The sequence below is a fragment of the Neomonachus schauinslandi genome, chromosome 9 (assembly GCF_002201575.2).
Source record: "Neomonachus schauinslandi chromosome 9, ASM220157v2, whole genome shotgun sequence".
Taxonomy (NCBI): domain Eukaryota; kingdom Metazoa; phylum Chordata; class Mammalia; order Carnivora; family Phocidae; genus Neomonachus; species Neomonachus schauinslandi.
Genome location: NC_058411.1, coordinates 43,112,812 through 43,139,654, shown reverse-complemented (window position 1 = coordinate 43,139,654; position 26,843 = coordinate 43,112,812). Strand labels below are relative to the sequence as shown.

Genomic DNA, 26,843 nt, shown 5'->3' with positions numbered 1-26,843 from the left:
ATTCTATGCAGTTATCTGAAATTTCTGTATATTCCTATGTATTTTCAGAGAACACATGTTAACAGACTACATCTTTCACAAGAGCAGAGCATTAAATTTTAATGATTAAACATCCTTCTAACAAGGTCCTAAATCAAATTCTGAAGTGTTTACTTTTTCAGTATTTAAAATAACATGTGTCATTTTGAAAGAGAAGTTTCTTCAGTTCTTAGGCATGGATACTCATATAGAATCATCTTTTAACAAATAAAGTCAAAATCTGCATAGAAAATCTACAGTCTAGTGGTTTGTGCACTGGGCTTATGCACACACTCAAACCAATATAATGTGAGATGCTGAGTGACATACTCAGGCTTTTTTAAAACCCTTTAGAATAGGATAGATGTTTTCAAATGCTTCATAGATCTCAGAACGTTCTTTGGCACCTATAAAGAAATCCAAGTTTATATAATCTTTAATATAAAGACAATATCCAAATTTTCTTAAGACTAAAATTTCATTGTCATTTCCAAGTACTTTTAATAGGAAGACATCTCTTTAGGTTTACTTGAGAAGTGATATTTTGGTAAATACAAAAGAATTTGGTGGTGACAGCCATATTCCCACAAACACATACCCTAGAGCAGAGTTTTCTAGTACTTCACTACGTGGGTGTATCAGAAAGTTCATCTTTTGCCTCACAGGGCACAGTATGAACTATGGAATGTTCTCTCTCAGCATACCATGAACACGACCACGGAACATGACCTTCATCAGCACCTGTAGACACTTAGCTACCAGCAAAAGGGACTTCCTTTGATCCACTCAGGTCTAGTTAACATCTTGATTCCCTAATATTGACTCCCAGAGTGAGACAAACGGCAGCAAAAGTTTTACATTTCATTGTACGAGAAGAGATTATTAGAGGAGGGAAACTGTACCGCTGTCACTCCTTAGAGACTTAAGTTTCAAGGGATCTTTCATTAGAACTGCTCTAGGGATTAAAGTGGATACAAACATGCATTAGACATGGTCCCTACTCTTGAGAGGTGAGCAGTCAGATGTTGTTCATCTCTCCCCACCACCACTATTACTTCCACCTTCCAAGCTATGCAGGCACATTGTACTGAGTGGGGCTGTACTGGGTTATGGACTGATAGTACTGATGTTTATATGGAGCTCCCAGCTAATCAGGAAACTATTATCAGATACCACTGGCAGGAGGCAAGGAGATTAAGGAAAAGAATATAAAAACGGTTAGCATGAAGAGAAATGGAAAATAGCTTAAGTTGATAAAGACTCTTCCTTGAGAGCCATAAAGCTAAGGCTCAGTAAGAGAGAAATAACTTGTGAGAAGTGGTTATCTGGTTTAATTACAAGACTAATAGGAGGGCGCACCTGGGTGGCTCAGTCAGTTAAGCATCTGCCTTCTGCTCAGGTCATGATCTCCAGGTCCTGGGAGAAGTCCTGCTTAGTGGGGAGTCTGCTTCTCCCTCTCCCTCTGCCCAACCCCCCCCCATTCTCTCTCTCTCTCTCTCAAATAATAAATAAAACCTTAAAAAAAAAAAAGACTAATGAGAGGAAATCGCCAAAAGGAGAATCACCAGGTTTGAGAATCAGATAGAAATCAGGATTATCAAGGATGCGCAATAATAATAATAATTTTAAAAATGGAAAATAGCAAAGTATTGGCAAAGATATAGAGAAATTGGAACTCTCATACATTGGTGGTTGGAAGGTAAAATGATTCAGCCACCGTGGAAAACAGTTTGGCAGTTGCTCAAAAATGTTAAGAATTACCATATGACCCAGCAACTCTACTCCTGGGTATATGCCCCCAAATTGAAAACAGGTACTCAACATGAATGCAGACACGTATTCATCACAGCACTATTCACAGTAGCCAAAAAGTGGAAATAACCCAAGTGTTCATCAACAGATGAATGGATAAACACATTGTGATATTCACATACAATGGAATATTACTTAGCAAAAGGAATGAGGTTGTGTTACTGCTACAGTATGGATGAACCTCAAAAACATTATGCTAAGTGAAAGAAGCCAGCCACAAAAGGTCACATATTGTATGATTCCATTTATATGAAATATCCAGAATAGGTAATTCCACAGAGACAGAATGCAGATTGGAGGTTGCCAAGGGCTAAGGGGAGGAAGGAATGGAGAGAAACTGCTTAATGATACGGGATTTTATTTTGGAGTAATCGAAATGTTTTGGCACTACATATAGGTGGTGGTTGCAGAAATTGTGAGTGTACGGTCACTGAATTATTCACTTTAAAATGGTTAGGTTTATATTATGTGAATTTCACCTCAAGTTTTTAAAAAATATTAAAGAATCAGTTAAGTCCTTATAAGCTTAAATTTCTCTAAGAGGCAAGGGCAAAAAGTTACTTATTCATTGCCAAGGAGTTTACTATGTGTGAGTCTCCACCCTCAGAGATGTGGGGTGGGGAAAAGGATGAGGAGGAGGGTGAGTTACTGACATGGGTAACAGAAACTCTGTACCTTTGGGGTAGGAAAAACCCCGTAAGCCCCAGATTTTTGTTACAGCATGAACATTTTAGTTTCTCAAGTGATCGTTTTGTAGAAACCAAACAGTGAGTTGGGGAAGTAGTAAGTAAAACACCATTACAAAAAAAATCCTGCCTCTGATTTGATGGACCTTTTCTGCTTTTAGGTACATTTGAATGTGACAGCTTTCTTATTAGGAGACAGTGAAGTAGAGTAGATTTAACAGACACATACCCACCCATTCAACCTCCATCCCCACTCACCAAAACCAAGGTTCCTTTTATATTTAATTGAGAAACAGAGGGTCTAGGCCCAGCATTCCAGGTAACTATGTACTTCGGTTTTTCATAAGACTTTAAAAAATCATACCTAAAAGGATTTTGAAGCCCCAAAGAGTTTAGCATTCTGGCATCTGCTGGAGAACAGAAAACACCCATCGCCCAGGAGGAAACAGACACTGAGAGTGATCATTATTTTATATCACCGAAAAACACCTGTAGACACAAAAGGGCTTTGTGGGAATTAACTAATCCAGTTCCCTTCATTTCCTTCGTGGGAAAACAAGGCCCAAGAAGTTGAAGTTCCCCTGAACCGTGAATAGCAGCTGTGGGTGAAGCCCTCACGTATCCAGTATTCCCTTCTAAACGTCATCAAATAAATATGGCCAGAATTTGTAACTGGGTATTACAATGAGGGGGTTTGGTCCCTTTAGTCAAATATTTCCTCACCCAAAATAAGTATTGACTTTATGGGAAACTAAACTGGTCCTGTAGTCCTATTAATCTATAATCAAACATCCCAATTTGAAGCACCAGGCTCCAGGTAGAGGCCTCTTGCTTTTAAGAAAACCTGACCAGTCTTTTCCTTTAGGTAACAATGAGCACCACTTTGGGGGATAAACACCATTCCTAGCCAGGGTGACTGAGGTGAAAATTCTGTGGCTGATGCAATGAAGAAAGGACTGGCTTTGAAATCACTCTGTATGGGCTTGAAGACCAGCTCTACTATTAACTAGGTTTGAAAAATCACAGTCGAACTGTTTAACTTCTGAGTTTCCATTTCCTTACCTGTAAAATAAGGACAATAGCCTTCTCAGAGGGCTGCCTAGGAGTTATGTGAGTGAATGTTTGTAAAAAGTCCTTTGTAAACCATCACATTTTTACTGTCCTAGAAGAATGTGCTTCAAGATACGGATGTTGAGACGGCTGGCCCAAGCACACCTGGTTTACCATCCGGTTCTGTAAGAGCCAGTCTCACACAATCTGTGTCCTTCCCCAGGGCTGATTCCTGGTGGGGGCGAGGGGCAACTGTATTAGATTTGCTTTTCCATCCTCAGCACCTAAAACAGGGTGGGTACCTGATAGGCACCCGAAGTTGATGAAATATCTGCCGTCTGTCAGTAAGGTTTATAAGCTCATCCCTACCCCTTAGCCAGCCCAAACATCAATTTCCAATTATACGTGGATTTTCCAATTCTATTTATACGCCAAGTCATAAGTACACATCTTGTTTTCCCAAGTGATACCATATGTGTATGCACACAAGAGAAAAATCTTATAAATTGCAAAAAACAGCATTAAACCCTTCAAAGTATACATTTTACAGTATATACTTGCCATTATGGGGGATTCCCGGTCATGACTAACAGGGATATTATCTCTCTGGCCTACTCACTAACAAGTCTTGCCATTTTTTTTTTTTTTAAGATTTTATTCATTTATTTCAGACAGAGAGAGAGAACGAGCAGGGGAGAGGGGCAGAGAGAGAAGTAGGCTCCTGGCTGAGCAGGGAGCCCGATGTGGGACTCGATCCCGGGACCCTGGGATCATGACCTGAGCCGAAGGCAGACACTTAACCGACTGAGCCACCCAGGCGCCCCAAGTCTTGCCATTTTTATGCTGCCCTCTGACCTAACATTTCCAAGAACTGCTGATGTCTAGCTGATGGAGAGTTACCCTACGTAAAAAGGACCCAGCTTCTTAAGAAGTCCATTACGCTGGAGGGAAAGAAAGAAATGTGAAGCATTTTAGACATTAGACTATAGCCTCTTTAGACATCATATTTCCATCATTAGGGCAAGGCATCACAGCAAGACTCCAGTCTTCCAACGCTAGGGGGAAAATGAGTGGGCTTCCACCAAGGGAATAACAGCTAACATTTATACCACATTTACCGTCCACCAGGTACTGTTCTTCTGCCTCCTCACATTTAGCAGGTAGTTTCTACGGCCACCTGCTTTTTACATGTGTGGAAATCAAGGTGGATAACTTAAATCCACCCACGATCATACAGCTGAGAAATAGTTAAGCCTGGATTCAAACTGGATAGTTGGTTTCCAGAACCCAGCCTCTCAGCCACCACACCTGCTGCCTCTCACCTCTGTCCTTCAGCTGACAAGGAGGATAAGCGAGAAGGTGCCCCCAAAGACTGCACAGGCATTTGCACAGGCATCTAAAGAGCTGGGGGGACAGGGTGAGTCTGTGGGGGTGGGAGGCTCTGCAGACAGGCTGCTCCAGTTCCCACCTGTGCTTAACTTCTCCACTGTCCCCATTTTACAGCTGAGGAAATGGAGATGTTCAGGACAACCTCACAGAGTTAACTGGAACCTACACAAAAGCTCTTATCACAGTGCCTGGCACAGACATGCCCAACATATGTTCACTTTATGGTGTCTGATCTTAGAAATGAAAGCCGACATAGTTGCTGTTCATTGTATATTATTCCAGCAGATCCTAGCTATATTAGTTTTACTGTGGCTTGAGAAAAAAAAAATCCTAGGTCCTAAGTATCATACCATCATTTCCCAGCATGGGCTTGGGAAAACAGTGTAAGGCTTGGCTCAGGTCCTGTTGCTTTTTGCTGTCAGGGACCATGACACAGTAGGATGGCAGGGCTTCTTTGCCATCAGCTCACTTAACTATAAATAGAACATTCAGATGTAGCCTTGGACATGGTGGCCACAGCCTTACTCGGGGGAGTAAGACAATTTTACACAGATAAATTATTTTCAGAGGCCCTGAAAGTGGCATGTGATACAGTGGTTTAGAATTGCACTTACAGTAGGTGTGCTGGTGTTCTACAGTTCCTACCTAGGGAAAGGCCGGGGTCCATTATTTAAATAGAGTGAAATGCAAATGCATTTGTAATTTCAGTACTCTAACATTTTCTAGGCAAAAGTTATTTACCCTTGTGGGACCTTCCAAAACACCTCTGCAGAGTCTTGCCATGTGTGTCTCTAGGAGTCCCCTGGACACTCCATGTGACCATCCTCAGCTAAAGTCCTAGAAGCAAGGCTAAAAGGAGGCCTCCTTGGTCCCCTTCCTCAGGTTTACACCCAAAATTGGGTCCTTGAGTTTTTAAACCCTTTGCAGATGAAAAGAGTCTAGATAGGTAAGGATAGAGAATAAGGAACATAGGTCTTGACGTTTGGAGCAACAGTAACCTAAACCATGTATTCTAGGTGAAGTATTTTAAGACAATACAGCACAAGCAGGGAAAGATCCCAATAGATAATTACTCATATTTCAGTATTAAGACATTGGTTGGCTTTTACTTCATACTGTAAGCAGAAATTTGGACTTCAGTTAATACAACTCATTCCCCCGTTCACAAAAGTGATGATCTACATCTTGCAAGAATGAAGAAATTTAGCTTTGTTTGTTCTACATGCTGAATGCATAACAAATTTTATTTATTGTGTATAAGTGTATTGCATGGTCTTTGGTATTGAGTGTAGACAGTTCTTTACTTCTGTCACTTGAAACTTGTAGGAAATGTGTACACGCCAGTTGTTTTTCTTTTTCCTTTTAATTGGGGTAAGTGAGAAAGCTGGTTTGAATTAAGGATATTTAAAGGGACTTGTTTTTGTGTATCTATAATAGAAACTTAGCCTGTACTTGTCAATTGGCACTTTTAATAAGACTGATTAATAATGATACATAGCAAGTATATGAACGTGTCCTTCCAAGGTCTTCAAAAGTTTGTTCCCTTAAGTAGGGCATATGTTTGCTCCAATATTTATAACTATTCAACTTACTTGGCAGACATTTCCCCCCTCTCCTTCAGGACATATAGAAGTAAACTTTAAGTCAGTCTTAATTATTCTAGACTCTACATTGGCAGCATCTGAGAAAGTATAGCTTTGTTGTATTCAAAAGGTTCTTGAATTCCAAATGGGCTTTCCCCACTTTGAAGACACATTAATTATTTGTTACAGTAAAACAAACTATGAAACTTTACTGGGAGTTCTAAAAGAAGACTTAAGAACAGAAATTCCATGTTTTTGGATGCTGAGTGATAACTTTATATATAAAGGTCAAATGGAGTCATCACAAATTAATAATAAGGAGAGTAATAGGTTGTGGTGGGCTGGCTGGCTGGCTATCTGAGAGTGGGGCATAATCAGTTTGGCTCCTAAGATATAAATTTGGCATTCATCTTGCTACAGAATAGTAAAATGTGTAAAAAGTCAGACAAAATTAGACAAAAATAGCAAACTTCAGTAAGATGGTGTGGAAAAGAGTCTCAACCATTTACCTCAAGAATTTTAAAAACCCTTCTTTATGTAAAAATAAACCAACTGGAAAAAGCCATAAGTATAACAGAGTAATTACTTTTAATATTATGGTGAACTCATACAAATCCTTAAGGGGGGGGAAATAATAAAAAGTAAACAAAGGATTAAGTTATGTACACACTATCTACAAAAGATGAAATGCTATTTCTTGAATAGGTTTAAAAAAGTCATCAATTTCTATTTCTGATTACCAGTAAGGTAAAGCAGTGAGATCATTTTCACTTATAAAGTTAAAGTTTTCTTTCATGCCATCTTTGTTTTGGATGCTCCTGAGGGTTTGTAAAAGATACTTAAGTACATTGCTGGTAGGAACATGTAATTGGAGAGAACTATATTGTGTATCCCTTTAAAAAACAACTTGGTAATTTGTACTCAGAACCTTAAGAATAGTCATATCCTTAAAGTTCCATTTCTGAGCATCCACACTAATAATTCTCCACACATAAAAATAGCCAAATGTCTGTGCCCTTATAAAGCAGTGAACAAAGAAGGAACATTTAAATGCTTGACAATGGAAAAATAAGTTTGATATGATAATGTTTAGAACAGAAGTCAGCAGAGGGCTAGTCCTGTTTTTGTAGAGCCTGTGAACTAAAAATGGTTTTAAATTCAATCGTTTAAATGGTTGGGGGCAAAAAAAAAAAAATCAAAGAAGAATATTACATGACACATGCAAATTATATGGATTATATTAAATTTACATTTCAGCGTACTTTCCTTTCTGTAATGTCTATAGCTACTCTCACACCGACTGTGGCAAAGTTCCATTGTTGCAACAGAGACCCTATGGCCACAAAGCCTAAAATACTTAGTATTTGGCCCTTTACAGAGAAAAGGTTTGATGACCCCTCTGTTAGAACACTGTGCAGCTGTTAAAAGTGTTCTTGAGGAGTTTGTGACAATGAGCGAAGCTACATGCTATAATGGTTAATAAAAATGCAGGATGTAAAGATAAATATACATATCAAAATAACAAAAACATGAAAAAAATTGTATTGTTTTGGGTATTGAGACCAATGAGTGAGGTTATAATCCTTCCTACTTTTCTTTTTATTCCAGGTGTTCTACAATATCAAGACTTACTTTATAATGGTGAACAAAGCTATTTGAAAGGAAAAGCAAAGCAACACATAGCTATTGAAGCCTATGAAAGTCAGAAAATAATCTTAGAACTTACCTGTCAACACAACTTTTCCAGATACGAAGATAAGCAACACAATTCGTGGTTTTACCATTCTGTAAATAAGGCCAGGAAACAGTTCAGGTTCATAACTGTTCAGATATAAAAGGAAAAAAGTTAAAAATAGTACTATTCACCTACTTTCCCATAACATTCAAGACCCAGCGTATTAAAGCTATCCTACCAAAACCTTTTGACCATCTTAATAAAAATAGTCTGGAGTGCCCTAAGCAATTTCTTGTGACTGTCAAGAACAGAATTCATCTTTGGTCATGACATTTTTTCAAGTGCAGGTCATGCTAAGCTATTAAAAACTAAGGTAACTTAAGGCATCAAATTTAATGTATTAAGATCTTGCTGGTTAAAAAAAAAGTCTATCAATAAAAATACATAAACATGTTTTCTAAATTTTCTAAATTTCCAAGTTTCCCAATATGAGCACATTTTGTACACATTTATAAACTGCTAAGGAGAACAATATTAGAACCTAAGAAGTTTTCCAGACCACCATCATTTGTCTCTGGACAGGTGCTGTAAAGAAAACTAAACTATCCCAACTCTTAAAAATTTAGGATTTGTGGGGCGCCTGGCTGGCTCAATTGGAAGGGCATGGGACTCTTGATCTCAGGGTCATGAGTTCAAGCCCCATGTTGTGTATAGCGATTACTAAAAAAACAAAAACAAATTTAGGACTTGGTCCTATAAATAGTAACTCACTCATATTTACTACTAAATGTAGAAGGAGGAGGATAGGGCTAAGAACTGTTTCAGGCTCCAGCATAGAGAAGTAGAGAGACTCCTAGAAAGGCTTAAGGAGACTTCAAAAAAGAAGTCAAGAGTTAAAAGGAAGCTGACAAAATTAAAGCAATGCTAAGAACAGATATAAGAAGAAATCTGAGAAATGGAACACAATAGATGTTAATCTTTGCATTTAATGGGTGAATCAGGACCACACAGAAAAACGCCCTCCATTCCATTCCGCAATGAGTTAAGACTCATACAACAGCAGACGTGAAATCTCTTACTGGTACCAGGATGATGTGTTACAGTGGAGAGGCTACCCTTCTAAAGTATATGGAGGTTGCTCTGGGTAGACTGGTCTTCCTGGAAGGTCACTCTTACTGCAGAAAGCCTGTCAAGATTTAACCTACTTGGGGCACCTGGGTGGCTCAGTTGGTTAAGCAACTGCCTTCGGCTCAGGTCATGATCCTGGAGTCCCGGGATCGAGTCCCGCATCGGGCTCCTTGCTCGGCGGGGAGTCTGCTTCTCCTTCTGACCCTCCCCCCTCTCATGCTCTCTATCTCATTCTCGCTCTCAAATAAATAAATAAAATCTTAAAAAAAAAAAAAAAAAAAAGACAACCTACTTAGCACTTCTCAGCACTGGGGAGTCAATGATACTAGCTGGAGCCCTGCAAAATTTGTATGGGAGCTGAGGTTTGAACCAAGAAAGTGAAAGCTAGAGACACAGAAGGAATGTTTCCATTTGATCTTCCAACAGAATCTTAGCATTTTAAAGGGAAAAGAGGGGGTGCCTGGGTGGCTCAGTTGGTTGAGCGTCCGACTCTTGGTTTCAGCTCAGATCATGATCTCGCAGTTGTGAGATCAAGCCCCACATTAGGCTCTGCACTCAGCAGAGAGTCTGCTTGGGATTTTCTCTCCCCTCTCCCTCTGTCTCTCCCCCTGCTCATGTTCACTCTCCTCTCTCACTCTCTCGCTCTCTAAAATAAGTAAATAAATCTTTAAAAAAAAAAAAAGGGAAAAGAGAAAACAAAATCTTTGGTATGTAAGTGGTGGCAAACTGCAATTGGCTTTCAGAACCATAGTTTTAAGATACCAGCATAATAAACTTCCAAGGAGATATTTACTTTACTTATTCTCTGCCTCATTTCAAAGAAGGTTGAGGCGGGGTGGGGAAAAGTTATTTTGGTTAGAGATGGAGAATTGCCTGAGTTCAATAACAACAAACATTTGCCAATCTCTTGGCCAACCCAACTTCAACTCACCGTTCGACTCCTGGCTTAAATGTCACTTCCCATAAGAACTTTGACCTCCACACTCCCCTCCCCCACCCTGTTACATTAAATATCCTGCTTAATGGTACCATAGCACTCAAAGGGGTGTCCACCTTCATAGTTACCATATTATCTTTAGCTTTTTTGTCTTCCCTTTTAGACAGTGAGCTCCATGAGGGCAAGGGACCATGGCTGTATTTTTTTTTTTTTTCCCTTTCCCCTTTTTGAGAAAGAGCGTGCACCAGCAGGGGTTGGAGGGTGGGGATGGGAGTTGGTAGGGGGAGAGAGGGAATCCCAAGCAGACTCCATGCTCAGCATGGAGCCCATTGTAGGGCTCAACCTCACAACCCTGAGATCATGACCTGAGCCAAAATTAAGGGTCGGATACTCAACCGACTGAGTCATCCAGGCGTCCTGGACGCTGGCTGCATTGACTGGCATGATCTCTGTAGCATCTGCAACACGGTAACCACCTAGATAGGACTCATTTAAGAAATATTTATTATCAGGAGATCTTTGATTTAGAAACAAAGAAGGGAGAACAATGCTCAGGGGAAACTGGAAATAATTACAGCATAGAAATATTGACATCCCCCCAATGACAAGGGGGATACTTGTGGTATCAGATGCTAACACACAAACTTGTAGAACCAGGGGAATTAAAGGAACTTGAGGTTTTAACATAGGCAAACTTTTTTTTTTTTTTTAAAGATTTTTTTTATTTGAGAGAGAGAGCGCAAGCATGAGCAGGGTAGAGGGGCAGAGGAAGAGGGAGAAGCAGACACACTGCTGAGCAGGGAGCCCAATATGGGGCTCGATCCCAGGACCCTGAGATCATGACCTGAGCTGAAGACAGACACTTAACTGGCTGAGCCACCCAGGCGCCCCTTAACATAGGTGAAATTGACCTAATAATTACAACTGATGTGCGCCATGGTTCCCCATAGGGCTGCAGACACTTAAGGAAAGGCCTCACTTTTTTTTTTTTTTTTTTAAAGATTTTATTTATTTAGTCAGAGGGAAAGAGAGCACAAGCAGGGAGGAAGGGCAGAGGCAGAGGGAGAAGCAGGCTTCCCGCTGAGCAAGGAGCCGGATGTGGGACTCAATCCCAGGACCCTGGGATCATGACCTGAGCCAAGGCAGATACTTAACTGACTGAGCTACCCAGGTGCCCCAGGAGAGGCCTCATTTTAAAGACACAAACCTGTTAAGAAAGAAGTGTTTTAATGCCCCAATGTCATCAATACACACTGGAGCTGTAATCCAGAACCTAATGGTGGAGCCTGACTGGCAAACTTTTGGAGGAGGCAAGAATAAGACCAGAAAGAGATAGTGGTAGGAATACAATGCAGGCTTTCTGGCTAAATTTTTTTTAAGATTTTATTTATTTGACAGACAGAGACACACAGCGAGAGAGGGAACACAAGCAGGGGGAGTGGGAGAGGGAAAAGCATGCTTCCCGCCGAGCAGGGAGCCCAATGCAGGGCTCGATCCCAGGACCCTGGGATCATGACCTGAGCTGAAGGCAGATGCTTAACCCACTGAGCCACCCAGGCGCCCCTGTGGCTAAATTTTTTTTTTTTTAAAAGATGGAGGAGATAATAAAACTGCTTCAGAACGAAAATAGAACAGCTATGGACCCACTCCAAGAGGCTAAAGTCAGTGCATATGATGAAGTGTCATCTTGCCCGGCCATTCTCTTTCAGTAGGTGGGAGTAGGGAGAAGAGGCACTCCTGCTCTAGACTTAAATCTGAACTACAAAGATGACAATCTTGGTGAAAAAGAAATGACAAGAAACTTGGGAGGAATAGCATACATCATTTTAGAGCCCTTAACGGCCAGAAAGTGGAGTGCTAAATCTGATACAGACAGGCAGAATTCAGGCGGAGATTTTTCATACATTCAGGAAAAGTTGGTTCAGAGAGAGACAGACCAGAGGCCCATGGTTGAGAATCTGGAAGAAAAAACAGCTCCTGTGTTGAGAGACTCTTAACAAGAAAGGTTTTACTATGAATTTACAACCCATCCCAAGACTGAAGAAAGAAAAAGATCTCTAAAAAGGCAATATTTCTTGCATGGGGAGCTTTGCAGTGAGCTCACTGGGCACATCACAGGCACCCAATAAGCATATGTTGGGGGGAAAAAAAAACAACTAATGTAGAGGAAAAAATACAATCAAGGGGAAAATAAACACTGCCTGAAGAATATCATCAAAGCCGAATCTCAGCATGAACTTGGGTTTTTGAAAAGCTAGGAAAAAACAAAGCGATTTTTAACAGCTGTTCAGACCATGTCTCAAAAAGAAGGCCAATGAGTGTTAGATAAAGCACAGCTACAGGATATCTCTATTCACTCTTTCAAGAGGAATGACCACTCCAAGTCAAAGAGGGGGAAAAGGGGAGCGAAAGGACAGAAGTTCAAGTTAGAGGAAGAGAATTTAAGAGCATCTGTGATTCTAAGCAGCTCAATGGCCTTGGACAGCTATATATGCCCCAGGGTGGTGGGCTCCAGGGCTGACCCATCCCCCTCCATCACTGCTGAGGGCCTGACAGGCTGGGAGAAGCACCAAAGCAGCTGAGGGAAGAGGATGCTGAGCCTTTGCTGATGAGATGGAAGTTACACATGAAGAAGCAACCTACAGATGCTCCCTGAGGAGCAGGACTCCACTAAAGAAGAAACTGCGGTGGGGGCTAGCGTGACACAAACACACAAAACCCCCTCGAAACCAACAGGAAAAACACTAGATAGCATTGCCTTCACAGAATGTGCTAGGCCACTCTTTCTTCATCCTCTCCCTCACCCTCTCTCCCCTGCCAGCCGTCAGCCCCTTCCGACCTGCCTAACCCATCTCATACCCCTTCCCTTCTAGGGTCTTCACCCCCCCACAAGGCAGGTGTGCCTGTTTCAGAAATCTGCACGGTAGTGAGTCTCCAGCCTCTGGTGAGAAGGACTGACATCACCTGTGAGCTTGTTAGAACTACAAATTCAAGCAACATCTGTGACGATGCAGCCCTGGTAGCAAAGTGTTTTTTAAAGAAAAGCGGTCCAGGTGAGTACTGTACAGTTTAATTTTGAGGACCGCTGTTTCAGAAGATTGGACACAGAGTAACCAAGGAAGGACTTAAGCACAGCATCTTAATCCTTTCACCTACAGTCTTTAAAAAGAAAAACACCACTTTCTCCAAAAGGTACACTATATAAGGAGTCCATAACACAACTTCAATATCTTGGTAAACTCAAAGTTATAGAAAGGTCATACCTACTGAACTGCTGATGGGTTAGCACCAAACCTTCCAGCCTGATGGCAAATCTCACATCACAGCTTCCAACCATGTTCTGAATTTTAAAATCGAGGAATCTGGCTGGGAACCCCAGCTTCTGCACCACACGAGCATACTTCCTCGCTGCAAGTCGAGACTGCTCTTCACTAGGGAGGGACAAATGTGTTTAAAGAGATCTTAATCGCTGTGTCCTCTATACTGCTTAGGCTGTATGCACATACTTCCCTGATTGTACTTTTAGCATTTGTACCAGGTTTCTCTCTCAAAGTATATTACAAACCTGTAGATGTTGAGGACAAGGACCACCCTCCTCTACTTGTGTCCCTAGCACCTAGTAGAATGTATGGTACAATGGTCAAAGCCAAACCATAAACATGTTCTCATCTTAATTTGTCATCTTTCACATATAGGGTATTTTTCTCTCTTGTTTCAAATGGTATTAGATAAAATTAACTATTCCACTGGTTCTCAAAGTGTGTCCTCAGATCTGCAGGAGCATCATCACCTGAGAACTTGTTAGAAATGCAAAGGTCCCAGCCTCAGACACTCTGGGGTTAGGGCTCAACAGTCTGTATTTTTAACAAGCCCTCCAGATTGTGGTGCTCAGTAAAGTCTGAGAACTATCCATCTGGTCTAAAAGTGTGTGCCACTTAGATGGGAACAGCAGCAGCAAAAATAAAGACACATGCATTTAAAAAAAAAAAAATCAGGGGCACCTGGGTGGCTCAGTCATTAAGCGTCTGTCTTCGGCTCAGGTCATGATCCCGGGGTCCTGGGATCGAGCCCCACATCGGGCTCCCTGCTCAGCAGGAAGCCTGCTTCTCCCTCTCCCACTCCCCCTGCTTGTGTTCCCTCTCTCGCTGTGTCGCTGTCAAATAAATAAAATTTTTAAAAAAATAAATAAAAATTAAAAAAAAAATCAACACGAGGAAGTAAGAGGTAGGCCAATCAGGTGGCAAAGACAAGATACTAGGACTTGGATCTTCAGGTGACAAATTACACTTAAAAAACCCCAAAAAACAAAAAAAAGCATGAAACACCTCAAAACCTAACCAGTTTTGCTCAGGCTTTCTCACAGAATGGTCACTCAACTCACACCCAACATGAGAAAGAAAGACATTCATTCAACTTTGTGGCCATACTCTTCTAAGTGTTTGTCTTGCTCCAACCCTAAATCCAGGTCACAGAACGTGAAGTCCTGCAATGCGAGGCTATATTTGGCAAAACAAAACAATGAGTAGCAGGGGTTGCCAAACAGGAGCAAAACCTGGTGGGTGAACCATGTGAACTCCACCCTCTCTTTTGGGTTGCCCCATCTTTACGTTGAAAATCAGAAACACCTGAAAGAAAAGCCAGATTGAACTTTTTGTTTGCCTGGACTAAAGGAAGCATTCCATTCTCTTTCCTACCTAGATCCTTCACCACACAGCCCCTCTTATGTGTATTAATTCCTTCACATATTTCACTCCACTCCGCGTTGCTTCTCCTCACCCTGAGAGGTCCCTACCAAGACCATGTCCCCAAGTTTGCAGTGAGATAAACAGTTTCTAGTTTGAAAAACTACATTTTGCTAATTGGCTCATTACATTGCCCATTGTGCTCATGTTTATAAGGTCAAATTTTAAGTTTGGGTAGCCCTGTAGTTTCGTGGGATAGTAGCTGTGAATAGGACCATAGAAATTCCCATTCAAACAACTTGTGGTTAAAGTCTACATGCATGTTCTTGTACAAACATTAGGAAATAGAGTAAGAACCTTGAAATGTCACCACCAGTGGTGATAACCATGGAATACATTTGACCCTTTTGTATTTTTCCTGTGCAAACACAGGTATCCTTCACTAGCAAACTCTGGTTATTAACAACTAAAAGGAATAGGTTTGGATCAATTTTTGGAGATAATTCTGATAGCTCTTAGACTAACCAAAATTTCACAAATCTCTATTCAAGATTCAAGAACCAAATAGATTTGGGTAACGAGTATCTCTTATTATCTGAACTCAGCATCCAAACTTTCACCATCAGATTTTGGGAACCAGGTAAATTCAGATAGGGAAAGATACTCATGAATATGTCTGTAATATAGCATATTTTAAAGTGAAAGTTGGATAATAAACTTATAATTTAGTTGCCTGTTCCCCTACAATGCAATGTGACTATCCTTCCAACTTGATATATGTGTATATGTTTTAATAGCTAAATATAATTTTATTTTATGACCTAATGAAAACTTTATTACTAGGTATTTGTCTCCATTTTTTTAATTTTTATTTTCCCCTCCATTTTACACAATGATAAAATGAACATCCTTGCAGATACCTTGCAGAGTTGTCCAATAAGGACTTAAAAATGGTAGATCTCTAGGTCCAAGGATACACAGATCTACAGAAGAGAAAGCCCAGAAACTTACCCAGACACATGTAAAGAATTTAATATGTAAAAACAGGTGGGGGGAAATGGATTAAGAATGGATTTGTCACATAGATGCAAAAATCCTCAACAAAATATTAGCAAACCACATATGCCAATACAGTAAGCAGATCATTTACCAGGATCAAGTGGAATTCATTCTGGGGATGCAAGAAGGATTCAATATTCACAAATCAATCAAAATGATACACCTCATCAACAAAACAAAGGATAAAAATCATTTGATCATCTTAACAGATGCTAAAAAGCATTTGACAAAATTCAACATCCATTCATGATAAAAACTCTCAAAAATGTGGGTTTAGAGGGAACTTATCTCAGCCTAATAAAGGCCATATATGAAAAACCCACAGCTAACATCATACTCAATGGTGAAAAACTGAGAGCTTTTCCTCTAAAATCAGGAACAAGACAAGGATGTCCACTGTCACCACTTTTATTCAACATAATCCTGGAAGTCCTAAACACAGCAATCAGACAAGAAATAAGAGGTATTCATACTGGTAAAGAAGTTAAACTGTCATTATGTGCAGATGACATGATACTGTACATAGACAATCCTAAAGACTCCACCAAACAACTACTAGAAGTAATCAATGGATTCAGTGAAGTTGCAGGATGCAAAATTAATACCCAGAAATTGGTAGCAGATCTATACACTAATAAGAAAAAGTAGAAGGAGAAATTAAGAAAACAATTCCACTTATAATTGCACCAAAAAGAATAAAATACCTAGGAGTAAACTTAATCCAAAAAGAGGCAAAAGACCTGTACTCTGAAAACTGTAGAACAGTGAAGATAACACAATGAAATTAAAAATGAAAAAAAATGAAATGAAAAATGAAAAAAAATATTCCATGCTCATGAATTGAAAATGAATGAAAAAAAATATTCCATGCTCATGAATTGAAAGAATATTGTTAAACTGTTCATATTACCCAAAGCAATCTATAGATTCAATGCAATCCCTATCAGAATACCAACAATGTTTTTCACAAAACTAGACTACTACTAAAATTTGTATGGAACCACAAAAGACCCCAAATAGCCAACGCAATCTTGAGAAAGAAGAACAAAGCTGGAGATACCACAACACCAGATTTCAAAATACACTACAAAACTGCAGTAATCAAAACACACAGGCACAAAAACGGACATATGGATTAATGGAGAGTCCAGAAATAAACCCATAATTATATGGCCAATTAATCTACAACAAAGGAGACAAGAATACACAAAAGGGGAAAGACAGTTTCTTCAATAAATGATGCTGGGAAAATTGGACATCTACATGTAAAAAAAATGAAACCAGACCACTTTAAAACACCATACAAAAAAATAAACTAAAAATGGATTAAAGACCTAAATTCAAGACCTGAAACCATAAAAATCCTAGAAGAGAGTACAGGCAGTAATTTCTCTGATATCGACCACAGCACCATTTTTCTAGATATGTATCCAAAGGCAAGGGAAACAAAAGCAAAAATAAACCATTGGGACTACATCAAAATAAAAAGCTTTTGCACAATAAGGAAACCACCAACACACCAAAAAGCAACCTACTGAATAAGAGAAGATATCTGCAAATGACATATCAGTTAAGGGGTTAATATCCAAAATATATAAAGAACTTCTACAACTCAACACCAAAAAAAAATCCGTTTAAAAAATGGGCAGAGGACCTGAACAGACATTTTTCCAAAGACATACAGATGACCAACAGACACATGAAAAGATGCTCAACATCACTAATCATCAGGGAAATATAAATCAAAACCACAATGAAATATCATCTTATACCTGTTAGAATGGCTAAAATTAAAAAGACAAGAAATAACAACTGTTGGTAAGGATATGGAGAAAAGCAACCCTCATACACTATTGGTGGGAATGTAAATTGTTACAGCCACTGTGGAAAACAGTATAGAGGGTCCTTTAAAAATTAAAAATAGGGCGCCTGGGTGGCTCAGTCGCCTTCGGCTCAGGTCATGATCCCGGAGTCCCAGGATCAAGGCCCGCATTGGGCTCCCTGCTCAGCGGGGAGTCTGCCTCTCCCTCTGACCCTCCCCCCTCTCGTGCTCGCTTGCTCTCACTCTCTCTCAAATAAAATATTCCTATAAAAAAATTAAAAATAGAAATACCATATGATCCAATAATTCCACTATTGGGTATTTACTCAAAACAAAAACACTAGTTTGAAAAGTTAAATGCACCCCATGTTTACTGCAGCATTATTTACACTAGCCAAGATATGGAAGCAACCTAAGCGTCCATTGATAGAGGATAAGGAAAATGTGGTGTATATACACAATATGTTGTGCAGCTATAAGAAAGGAGGAGATTGTCCAATTTGAGACACCATGGATGGACCTAGACGGTACTATGCTAAGTGAAGTAAGTCAGACTGAGAAAGACAAATACCATAGGATTTCACTCACGCATGGAATCTTAAAAAAAATGCAGAAGCAGACCTATAAATATGGAGAACAAATTCATGGTTGCCAGAGGGGAGTGGGGCTGGGGTTTGGGCAAAATGAGTGGAGTGGGAGATACAGGCTTTCAGTTTTGGAATGAAGAAGTCAGAGGAATAAAAGGCACAAGAACATAGTCAATGCCACTGTAATAGCTTTGTATGAGGACAGATGGTAGCTACACTCCTGGGGAATATAGCACAGCGTACAAACCTGTTGAGTCACATGAAACTAATGTAACATTGTGTGTCGACTATACTAAAAAACCACATATGGATTCTTCAATAAATGTATCAGGTCACTTACTGGCCATTTGAAAAGAAAAACTTATCTTCTAGTGAAATAAAATTCTAGGCCAGCTCTGCTCAATATGGTAACCACTAGCCACATATAGCTATTTCTTTTTTAAATTCTATTTATTTATTTGAGAGAAAGGTAGATTGAGAGAGAGAGAGAACAAGAGCAGTTTGGGGAGGAGCAGAGGGAGGGAGAAGCAGACTCCATGCTGAGCAGGGAGCCCAACACAGGGCTCCGCCCAGGCGCCCCCAAGTGTAGCTATTTATATTTAAATAAAAATTAAATAAAAAATTAAGTTCCAGGGCGCCTGGGTGGCTCAGTCAGTTAAGCGCCTGCCTTCGGCTCAGGTCATGATCCCGGGGTCCTGGGATTGAGCCCTGCATTGGGATTCCCGCTCAGTGGGGAGCCTGCTTCTCCCTTGCTCTCTGCTGCTCCCCCTGCTTGTGCACTTTCCCTTAGCTCTCAAATAAAATCTTTAAAAAATAAAAAATAATTAAGTTCCTCTGTGTATTACCTATACTTCAACTGTTCAACAGCTCCATGTAACTAGTGGCTACCACGCTGGAGAGCACACATGGAAAACATCTCCATCACCTAGAGAAAGCTCACACTGAATCAAAACATCAACTTCTTTTCCTCAATACAAAGCAGGACCTGAAAAAGGCCAGAAAAATATACAGCGGTCAATATTTATATAATGTTGTACATGGGGAATGCCTTCCTAAGCATGAAGCCAAACATCAAAACCCTAAAGAAAAATAGGACTATACACACACAAAAATGTTAATTGTATAAAAAAAAAATCATAAAACACCATAAACAGTATTTTGGGAAATAACATATATAGGACAAAACGGTGGAAATACTTACAAACAAAAAGCTGTTTACAAAAGACCAATAATTCCATAGACTATTGGGCAAAAGACACAGTAGGCAGTTTACATGCTTATGAAAAGTTCATCTCACTAGCAAATCAAAGAAATGTAATTAACACTTTTTTTTTTCCAAACCATTTGGCAAATATAAAAAAGAATATTAACACCCAGTGTTCCTTAGAGGAAAGGAATCTTGGTATATCTGTAGAGTGAAGACAAATTCATACAGCCTTCCAGGAGGACAATTTACTACTCATCTTCTAACACATAAGCAATGAGCAGCTCTCCCCCTACAGTTGGATGGTGAAAGGATCTATAGCAGCACAGGGCTTCCTCTGCAGAAGATCCAGGGAAAGGGAGCCTTTTAAGAGTTGCCTCCTGAGCTAATGCTCAAGATAATGGTAAAAAGTACCTAATTTACCTCCTTTAAAAAATTCTCTCCGTTTATCTGCAATAAGGAAAAGATACAATAACTACTTCCCCAGGCTTATAACAGGCTTTATCACTATGGTAGCTTTTAAGTGCACCTTAAGATCAAGCTCTAACAGCCCACCTAAGTCCCCTCAGTTTATTGGGGGGCTGCAAAGCGGACGGGAGTCAGTATTGCACAACTGAATGTTTTTAACCCCAAATTTGGCATTTCATGAACTTAACTCTTCGGCAAAGTATTTTGCTCCTCCGAGGTGTTTTGGAACATAAATACTATCCTTCCTTGTTTTATATACTGAATTATTTGTCTGACAAGGGTGGAGAGTGGTTCCACATACCTTTTGGCTCCCGTGCAGACCATTTTCCCAGAGCTAAATATGAGGGCTGTTGTTCTGGGCTCTCGGATCCTCATTATGACAGCAGCAAACCTCTATACACAGAAGTCAAAAGGACAATTAGCCTCTGCTAGGCTTTAACACTATTCCAGTTGAAAAGCTGAGCTGGACGTAAAAAGAGTCTTGAATAAACGGAGATTGGATGGGAAAGCGAAAAAAATGTCTCCCCATGCTAAGGTAAACAAAAACAATGATTCTAAAATGTACTTAGAAAAAAACAGGTAAGGATAAGAATAAAGCTAAATTTTGAGTGCCTGTTCTATTTCAAGCCTAATACTAAGAGCTTTACAAGTTTGTCTCCTTTATCCTCAGGATAGAGCTCAACTGAGTCCATGATCATCACCATTTAGTGCACAGGGAAACGAAGTGGTTATTTAACTTCCCACTTTACACAGGCAATGGTAAAGTTGAGATTTAAAGCCACGACTAGTCAGATGCTATGCTTTTTACTTTGAAATACTTCCTTTTTCTTTCAAAGACTATTGGGTGGGGGGGGGGGAGTACAAAATATGTTATAGGCTTGCCAAGACTCCAGAATGTACTAAAAAAAAATTGCCAAACTATAGAACAGAATTTATATATTGATAGGCATGCTGAAGATGAAGGACAAATTGATTTTCAGTTCTCAGTGTGGTTCCCCGCCCAACAGCATGGGCAGGCCCTCCGGGAGATGCTGATACAAGGGGTACCAGGGAGGACTGGCCTGCCACACTGACATGTCACCAAAGACCTGCTGCTCCTTCTGGTCCTACACAGGCACCCCTTTCTGTGCTCATCTTCCCCTGGCAAGCTGCGAAGGAAACCAGGGTGAATATTCTGCAAGACTGCAGCTTCCATGGGTTGGAGGGGTTCCACAGGACCAAGATGGGACTGGCAGTTTCAGATTTGAAATGTTGACAGACAGTGAAAGAACCCTGAGTCAGCACTGCACAGAGCTGATTGAATCTTGTGAATGTTTTCCAAGTGTTTAAGATAATACTCTAACCCAGTATTCATTTTATTGAATTCTGAAGGGAGCTTAAGTGCCAAGCCAGAATTTCTCTGGCTCTCAAGTCCAACTTTGGATAGATCCTATACACAAAAATAAAATGAAGGAGAGCAGAGGATGATGGACAATCAAATATGCTTAAATGTGCCTATTTAATAGTGTGCGCAGTCATGGCTGTGGCCCTAAGAATCCTAGCTTATCATTGTGTTTCTGTGCTCATCATAGCCAGCTACATGAAATAGAAAAAGGAAATATTTGGCTAATATTCAAGTACATTTAAATTCAGAGGTCAGCAAGAACACTCCCACAACAGCCAAAACAACTTAATCCATAAATAGCTGATGCTCACAAGGTCCTCTGCATTTCTACAAATACAGCCTTTTTCATCTAAGGCCATAAACCCTCCATCCCCCAAGATAGTGAACTTTTCCCTCGTAGGGACAAGGTCTTACTCATCTTTGCATTCATAGGTACAGAGACCAGCCAATTACTAAATGTTGACTGAACGAACAAATCTACTTCCTCGGTTAATAGGCCATTAAAATTGGATGCTTAGTCTTGGCAGGACACAAGAAAGAGTAGATTTTATTAGACTTTGAGAGAAAAGAAATCCCTAAATCTTACATTAGTAAGTAGAAGCTTGAACTTCACACTTTAAACTATTTACCTTTCTCAAGCAAGAGAAATTGTAAATGGAAAAATTTAGGTGGGACAACATTTAGAAAACACTATTTCCAGAACTATGATGGCATTTTAAGAATGCGTCTCCATAGGCTGAAAGTGGTCATACTGAAAAATCTTCTTGAATGACAAGGGAAAAATCCTAACCTTTAGGAACTGCTCAATCACTGCTTTATTCATCACAGAGAATGAGGTTATTTTTCAGAACTTCAAAGCAGACAATGAGGCAAATAACCTCTTGAGTTGCCAAAAGGTTTGCACTAACAATTTTTTTTTGTTTTAAAAACAAAAACAAAGGAGTGAGTCAATAACATGATCATATGAAGTAAATCTAAGTAGAAGCTAATTGTTGCAAGGAATACTAAGAAATCTCACCTTTGGGTTATATTCTGCATTTTTTGCATGCAAAGCTATTTTCTTCAGATCCAATTTACAGGCCAGGTTTACAGTGGAAACTATATTCCTGAAAAAATAAGTCAACTTAGAAAATTACATCAGACATAAAAAGTAAAAAAGAATTAAAATGTATTAACTTCCTCATTTTATAGATTGTATATTAGCAACTTCCTAGGAGGAGAATTATTCTCAATGTGAAATACACAGTAACGTGATAAACCCTAGTAAAATGTAAAAGATTGCAAAGTGAAGTACAAAAATATCTTCTAAAATGTCATGGCTAGCTGACTAAAAGCAAGTTTGAAATCTTTTTCAAAACCATGCCTCAAAATAGAAAGCATAATTCCAAATCAATTGCAAACGGAATTTCATTTTACGTCTTTATATTCTTTGTGTTTATCCAACCCTAACCACAATTCTCAGCAATTACCGTACTTTAGTATAAACAATACAATCCTTCAAGAACATATATACTAACTCTTAAGCTTCTCTTAGGAGATCAAGAACTAGTACTTTATTTTACAGATAACCAAACTGTCTAAAGCCACAATACATTAAGAACAGATAAATAATTAAACCTGAAGTTCTCTTCCTTACACTATTATTCTGAAATTAGTTGTCATTATATTCGGGAACATAAAATGTGTACCCAGGAGCATCACCTGTTAAAAACACACACATACACACACACACAACTTACTGTAGTTGAGGCACAATTCCAGAACATTCTGAAACAGGGGTCATTGGTGTCATGGGAGTTATGGACACCAGAGGCATGGAGTTTGGTTTCTCAAGAGAGGGCTGGACTGAGTCAGCATCACCAGGGTACAGATGTGAATGGGAATTCGACAAACTGCTGTTGCTTATTAAGCCCAGACCAATGTCCTGCTCTCTGGGTAATGACAACCTACTTTGCTGACTTTGAGTTTTATAATTGTCTTCAATTTCATGCTTGCTTCTAATGATACTCTGGTCTTTATTTTCTTGGGTAAGTTCATCTGGCAGGAAGCTAAGATCCACAGATGAGAAATGGCCAGATGTTTCTTTGACTTCTTCAAGATGTGAATTAAACACAGTCTCTGGATGGGATGAATTAGGCATGTACACATCATCAGGTACAACTGGACTGAGCAGCGGTGACCTGGGCGGAGCGAGGTCATCCTAGGCCATTCCCAAAACAAAATGCAAGAAACAGAACAGCAAGTCACACCAAAGGGAAACCACTATAGCTAGCAGGCAGTGTGTTCAAGAGGCCCAGTAGTCCAAGATAGCTTACATTCACGCCTTGCCTATTTCCACAAAGTACCACTAAAGTTAGATTTCAGAGTTGCAGCACACTTAATAGAAACAGGAAAGTAGATCTTAAAATGCAAACAAAGCATTTTTCAAAAAAATGTTTTTCCTACATTAGATCCATTGTAAGTTGCCACTCTAAGTCTAATTTTGTAATAAAGGCAACTGAGCAACCATACTCTAAATTGTGTGTACTTTGGGTCCTCTTCCTGCTATCTTTCTGTGCTGCCGTAATGGTGCCCATGAATGCCCTGGCAGGTGCTCTCAAGAGCACTAACAATGCTGAAAAGAGAAACAAATGCCAGGTTCTTATTAGGCCATGCTCCAAAGTCATTGTCTGGTTTCCGTGATGACGAAGCATGGTTACACTGGCAAATTTGAAATCGTTGATGATCACAGATTGTGAAATTCACAGGCAGGTTAGGCAAGTGTGGAGTGATCAGCTCCAGATTTGACATACAACTCAAAGATGTAGAAAAATGGCAGAGTAATCTGTTCCTGTCCTGCTAGTTTAGTTTCATCGTATGGACAACCTCAGCTGGCATCATGGACCATGAAAAAGCAAGACAAAAACACACAGGAGGGAAAATCCTGGGATTCTTTTTCTAGGGATGTAACACATATATGCAAATAAAATGCCTCAATGGACAAAATAAAAAAATTTTAAAAATAGTGTGTACTTTGAATAGATTTACTGTATTCCTTGATTACGAACTTTAGTTAAATATTTTTTAGTCTTTTTTTTTTTTTTTTAAGATTTTATTTGAGAGAGAGAGAGCACACACAAGCAGGGGGAACAGCAGGCAGAGGGAGAAGCAGACTCCCCGCTGAGCAGGGAGCCCGATGTGGGACTCGATTCCAGGACTCTGGGATCATGACCTGAGCTGAAGGCAGACACTTAACCAACTGAGCCACCCAGGCATCCCAAATTAATTTTGAGTGGGTTATTTTTCCATCTGTTTTTCCACCCTTTTTTTTTTTTTTAATTTTATTTTTTATCTGAGAGAGGGAGTGAGAGAGAGAGAGAGAGAGAGAACAAAACGGGGGGGGGGTGCTCAGAGGGAGAGGGAGAAGCAGGCTCTACCACTGAGCAGGGAGCCGGACCCAGGGCTTGATCCCAGGACCCCGAGATCATGACCTCAGCTGAAGGCAGACACTTAACCAACTGAGCCACCCAGGCACCCCTGTTTCTTAGAGTCTTAAATTCATAGTTTATAAAGAGACAAGTGAAGGAAGCTTAAGATAGAGTCTTGAGTGCTAATCAATACTCCACTGAAGACCCAAGGTTATTCCTTCTAGTCAAAGGAGATATGAACAAATATTCTAGTTCGGTGAATTTACAAGAGGAAAACAGTTATTGAAATTTAAATGGCAAGAATAGTTTAAATCAATGTATTATACTTTCAGTCTGGGGAAGGCTGCTCAACCTCCATTACCATCAACTGAGGGAATGAGGTGTGCAACTGAGGAAAGCAGCTCATGTAAAATTCACGAGCTTTTCTATGGAAAAAAATCGATTACCTTGATACATGTTACCACCTGTTTGGCCCAAGCTGTAGACCTAGATTCCAGATTTTGAGCACTGCTTGCAGGATAACCTCATCCCTAAGATCTGACTTCTGACAACTGAACATTCGTGAACGCCTCGTGCTGGATCTTCGTGACAAAGCTACCTCTAGCTAACATAAAATGTCTGGCTAGATTCTACTGAATTGTTCTGTTACTCCAAATCCAGCAGATGGCAGGGGTGACTAATTGTTCAAAGAAAACACTTTAGAAGAATGCAGTTATTCTCCTGAAATAAGATTTTGGACTGTGCTTCATTTTGAATTATGTAATTCTCCCCCACTTACCCCCACCCCACAGATCTGCTTTAAGAAAAGTGAGGTGGGGAAAACGGCCAGGATTCTCTCATTGGCCTCTCCTGTACTAGCTGGAAAGGATCTCATCAGCCAGTTTACACTAAAGCACTCCTATCTGCAACAATCCGTGTCTCCCCTCCTTTTTCCTGTCCTGGCATTTTAGCAGGGAGGAAGCACTCACCCAAGGAAACCTAACTTCCACTAGCAATCTAAGGCAATGGCAGCAAGATACGGAAGGGGGATGTTTTATGGCAAGGGACGTTTGACAGCCTTTCTGGTGGACCGTAGGAACACACCGCACAGGATGTACTTACAGCATATTCACCACATCTTTGGCCTTATATCTGCAGAAAATTTTTGCTAAGCTGTTTTTGCCAGAACCATCAACTCATCTTTCCTGCGTGGGCTTTCATTTGCTATGTTAAACGCAATGAAGGCCTCACTATTTCTACTTCGGCGCTAATCGTCGTCTTTTTAAAAATCCCCCATACAGAAAGTTGCACTTTTCTTTTTGAGGACTCCTTGCTCTCGCTCTTCTACAATACTTGACTTTAAAGATTTTTTAAATTGAGAAACAAAACAAACAAAAAACCAAGAACCCCGAACTGAAAGCCACAGGTGTCTCCAATTCAAGTTTTGCGACACCCCCCCCCCCACCTGTCCCTAGAGACTATTTTTTGAGGCCTGTTCTTGGCATCGAAGGCTGCCACCCCTTCAAAGTGCAATACCAACGCTGCGCGGGGTAGTCCGCCTACGTTTCCCTTAGCAAAGCGGGGACACTTGGGAACCAGAGGTCCCTACAGGAGACACAGAAGCGAACTCTCCGTGTCCGCGTCTTTCTAACCGGGACGGGACCATCTAACCATGGCTCTGGAGTCACACTACACCAGGTTCCGCTTCTGGTTGGCAACCGTGGCGTGTTATTTCCCCTCTCGAAGCTTCTATTTTTCAACTTAAAGACGAGGACCATCAAGCCCACCTCTGACGGTCGCTAGGAGTTCTGTACGGGCTACTGAAGGCAAAGCCCTCAGGGCTCAGGACTGGGCGCGCTCAGCAACCGGGCGGGGACGCGCTTTGGCCCCCGGACAGCGGCGGCGGCTTCTGGGCTCACCTGGGCGACGCACTGGTCCAGGTAGAGCTCCAGGTACGTCTGCTCCTCCTCCAT

The 26,843-nt window shown here is 40.4% G+C and overlaps 1 protein-coding gene across 1 annotated transcript; it reads right to left on the bottom strand.

The window, feature by feature from the left end:
* Positions 1-348: 348 nt before the first annotated feature.
* On the bottom strand, positions 349-26,843 carry TBPL2 (TATA-box binding protein like 2). Its single transcript, XM_021701502.1, has 7 exons — positions 26,790-26,843; positions 23,224-23,684; positions 22,503-22,590; positions 20,402-20,493; positions 13,542-13,709; positions 8,265-8,359; positions 349-425 (listed from the first exon to the last, which is right to left on the bottom strand). The coding sequence occupies exons 1-7, from the start codon at positions 26,841-26,843 to the stop codon at positions 349-351; spliced, it is 1,035 nt and encodes a 344-aa protein (XP_021557177.1).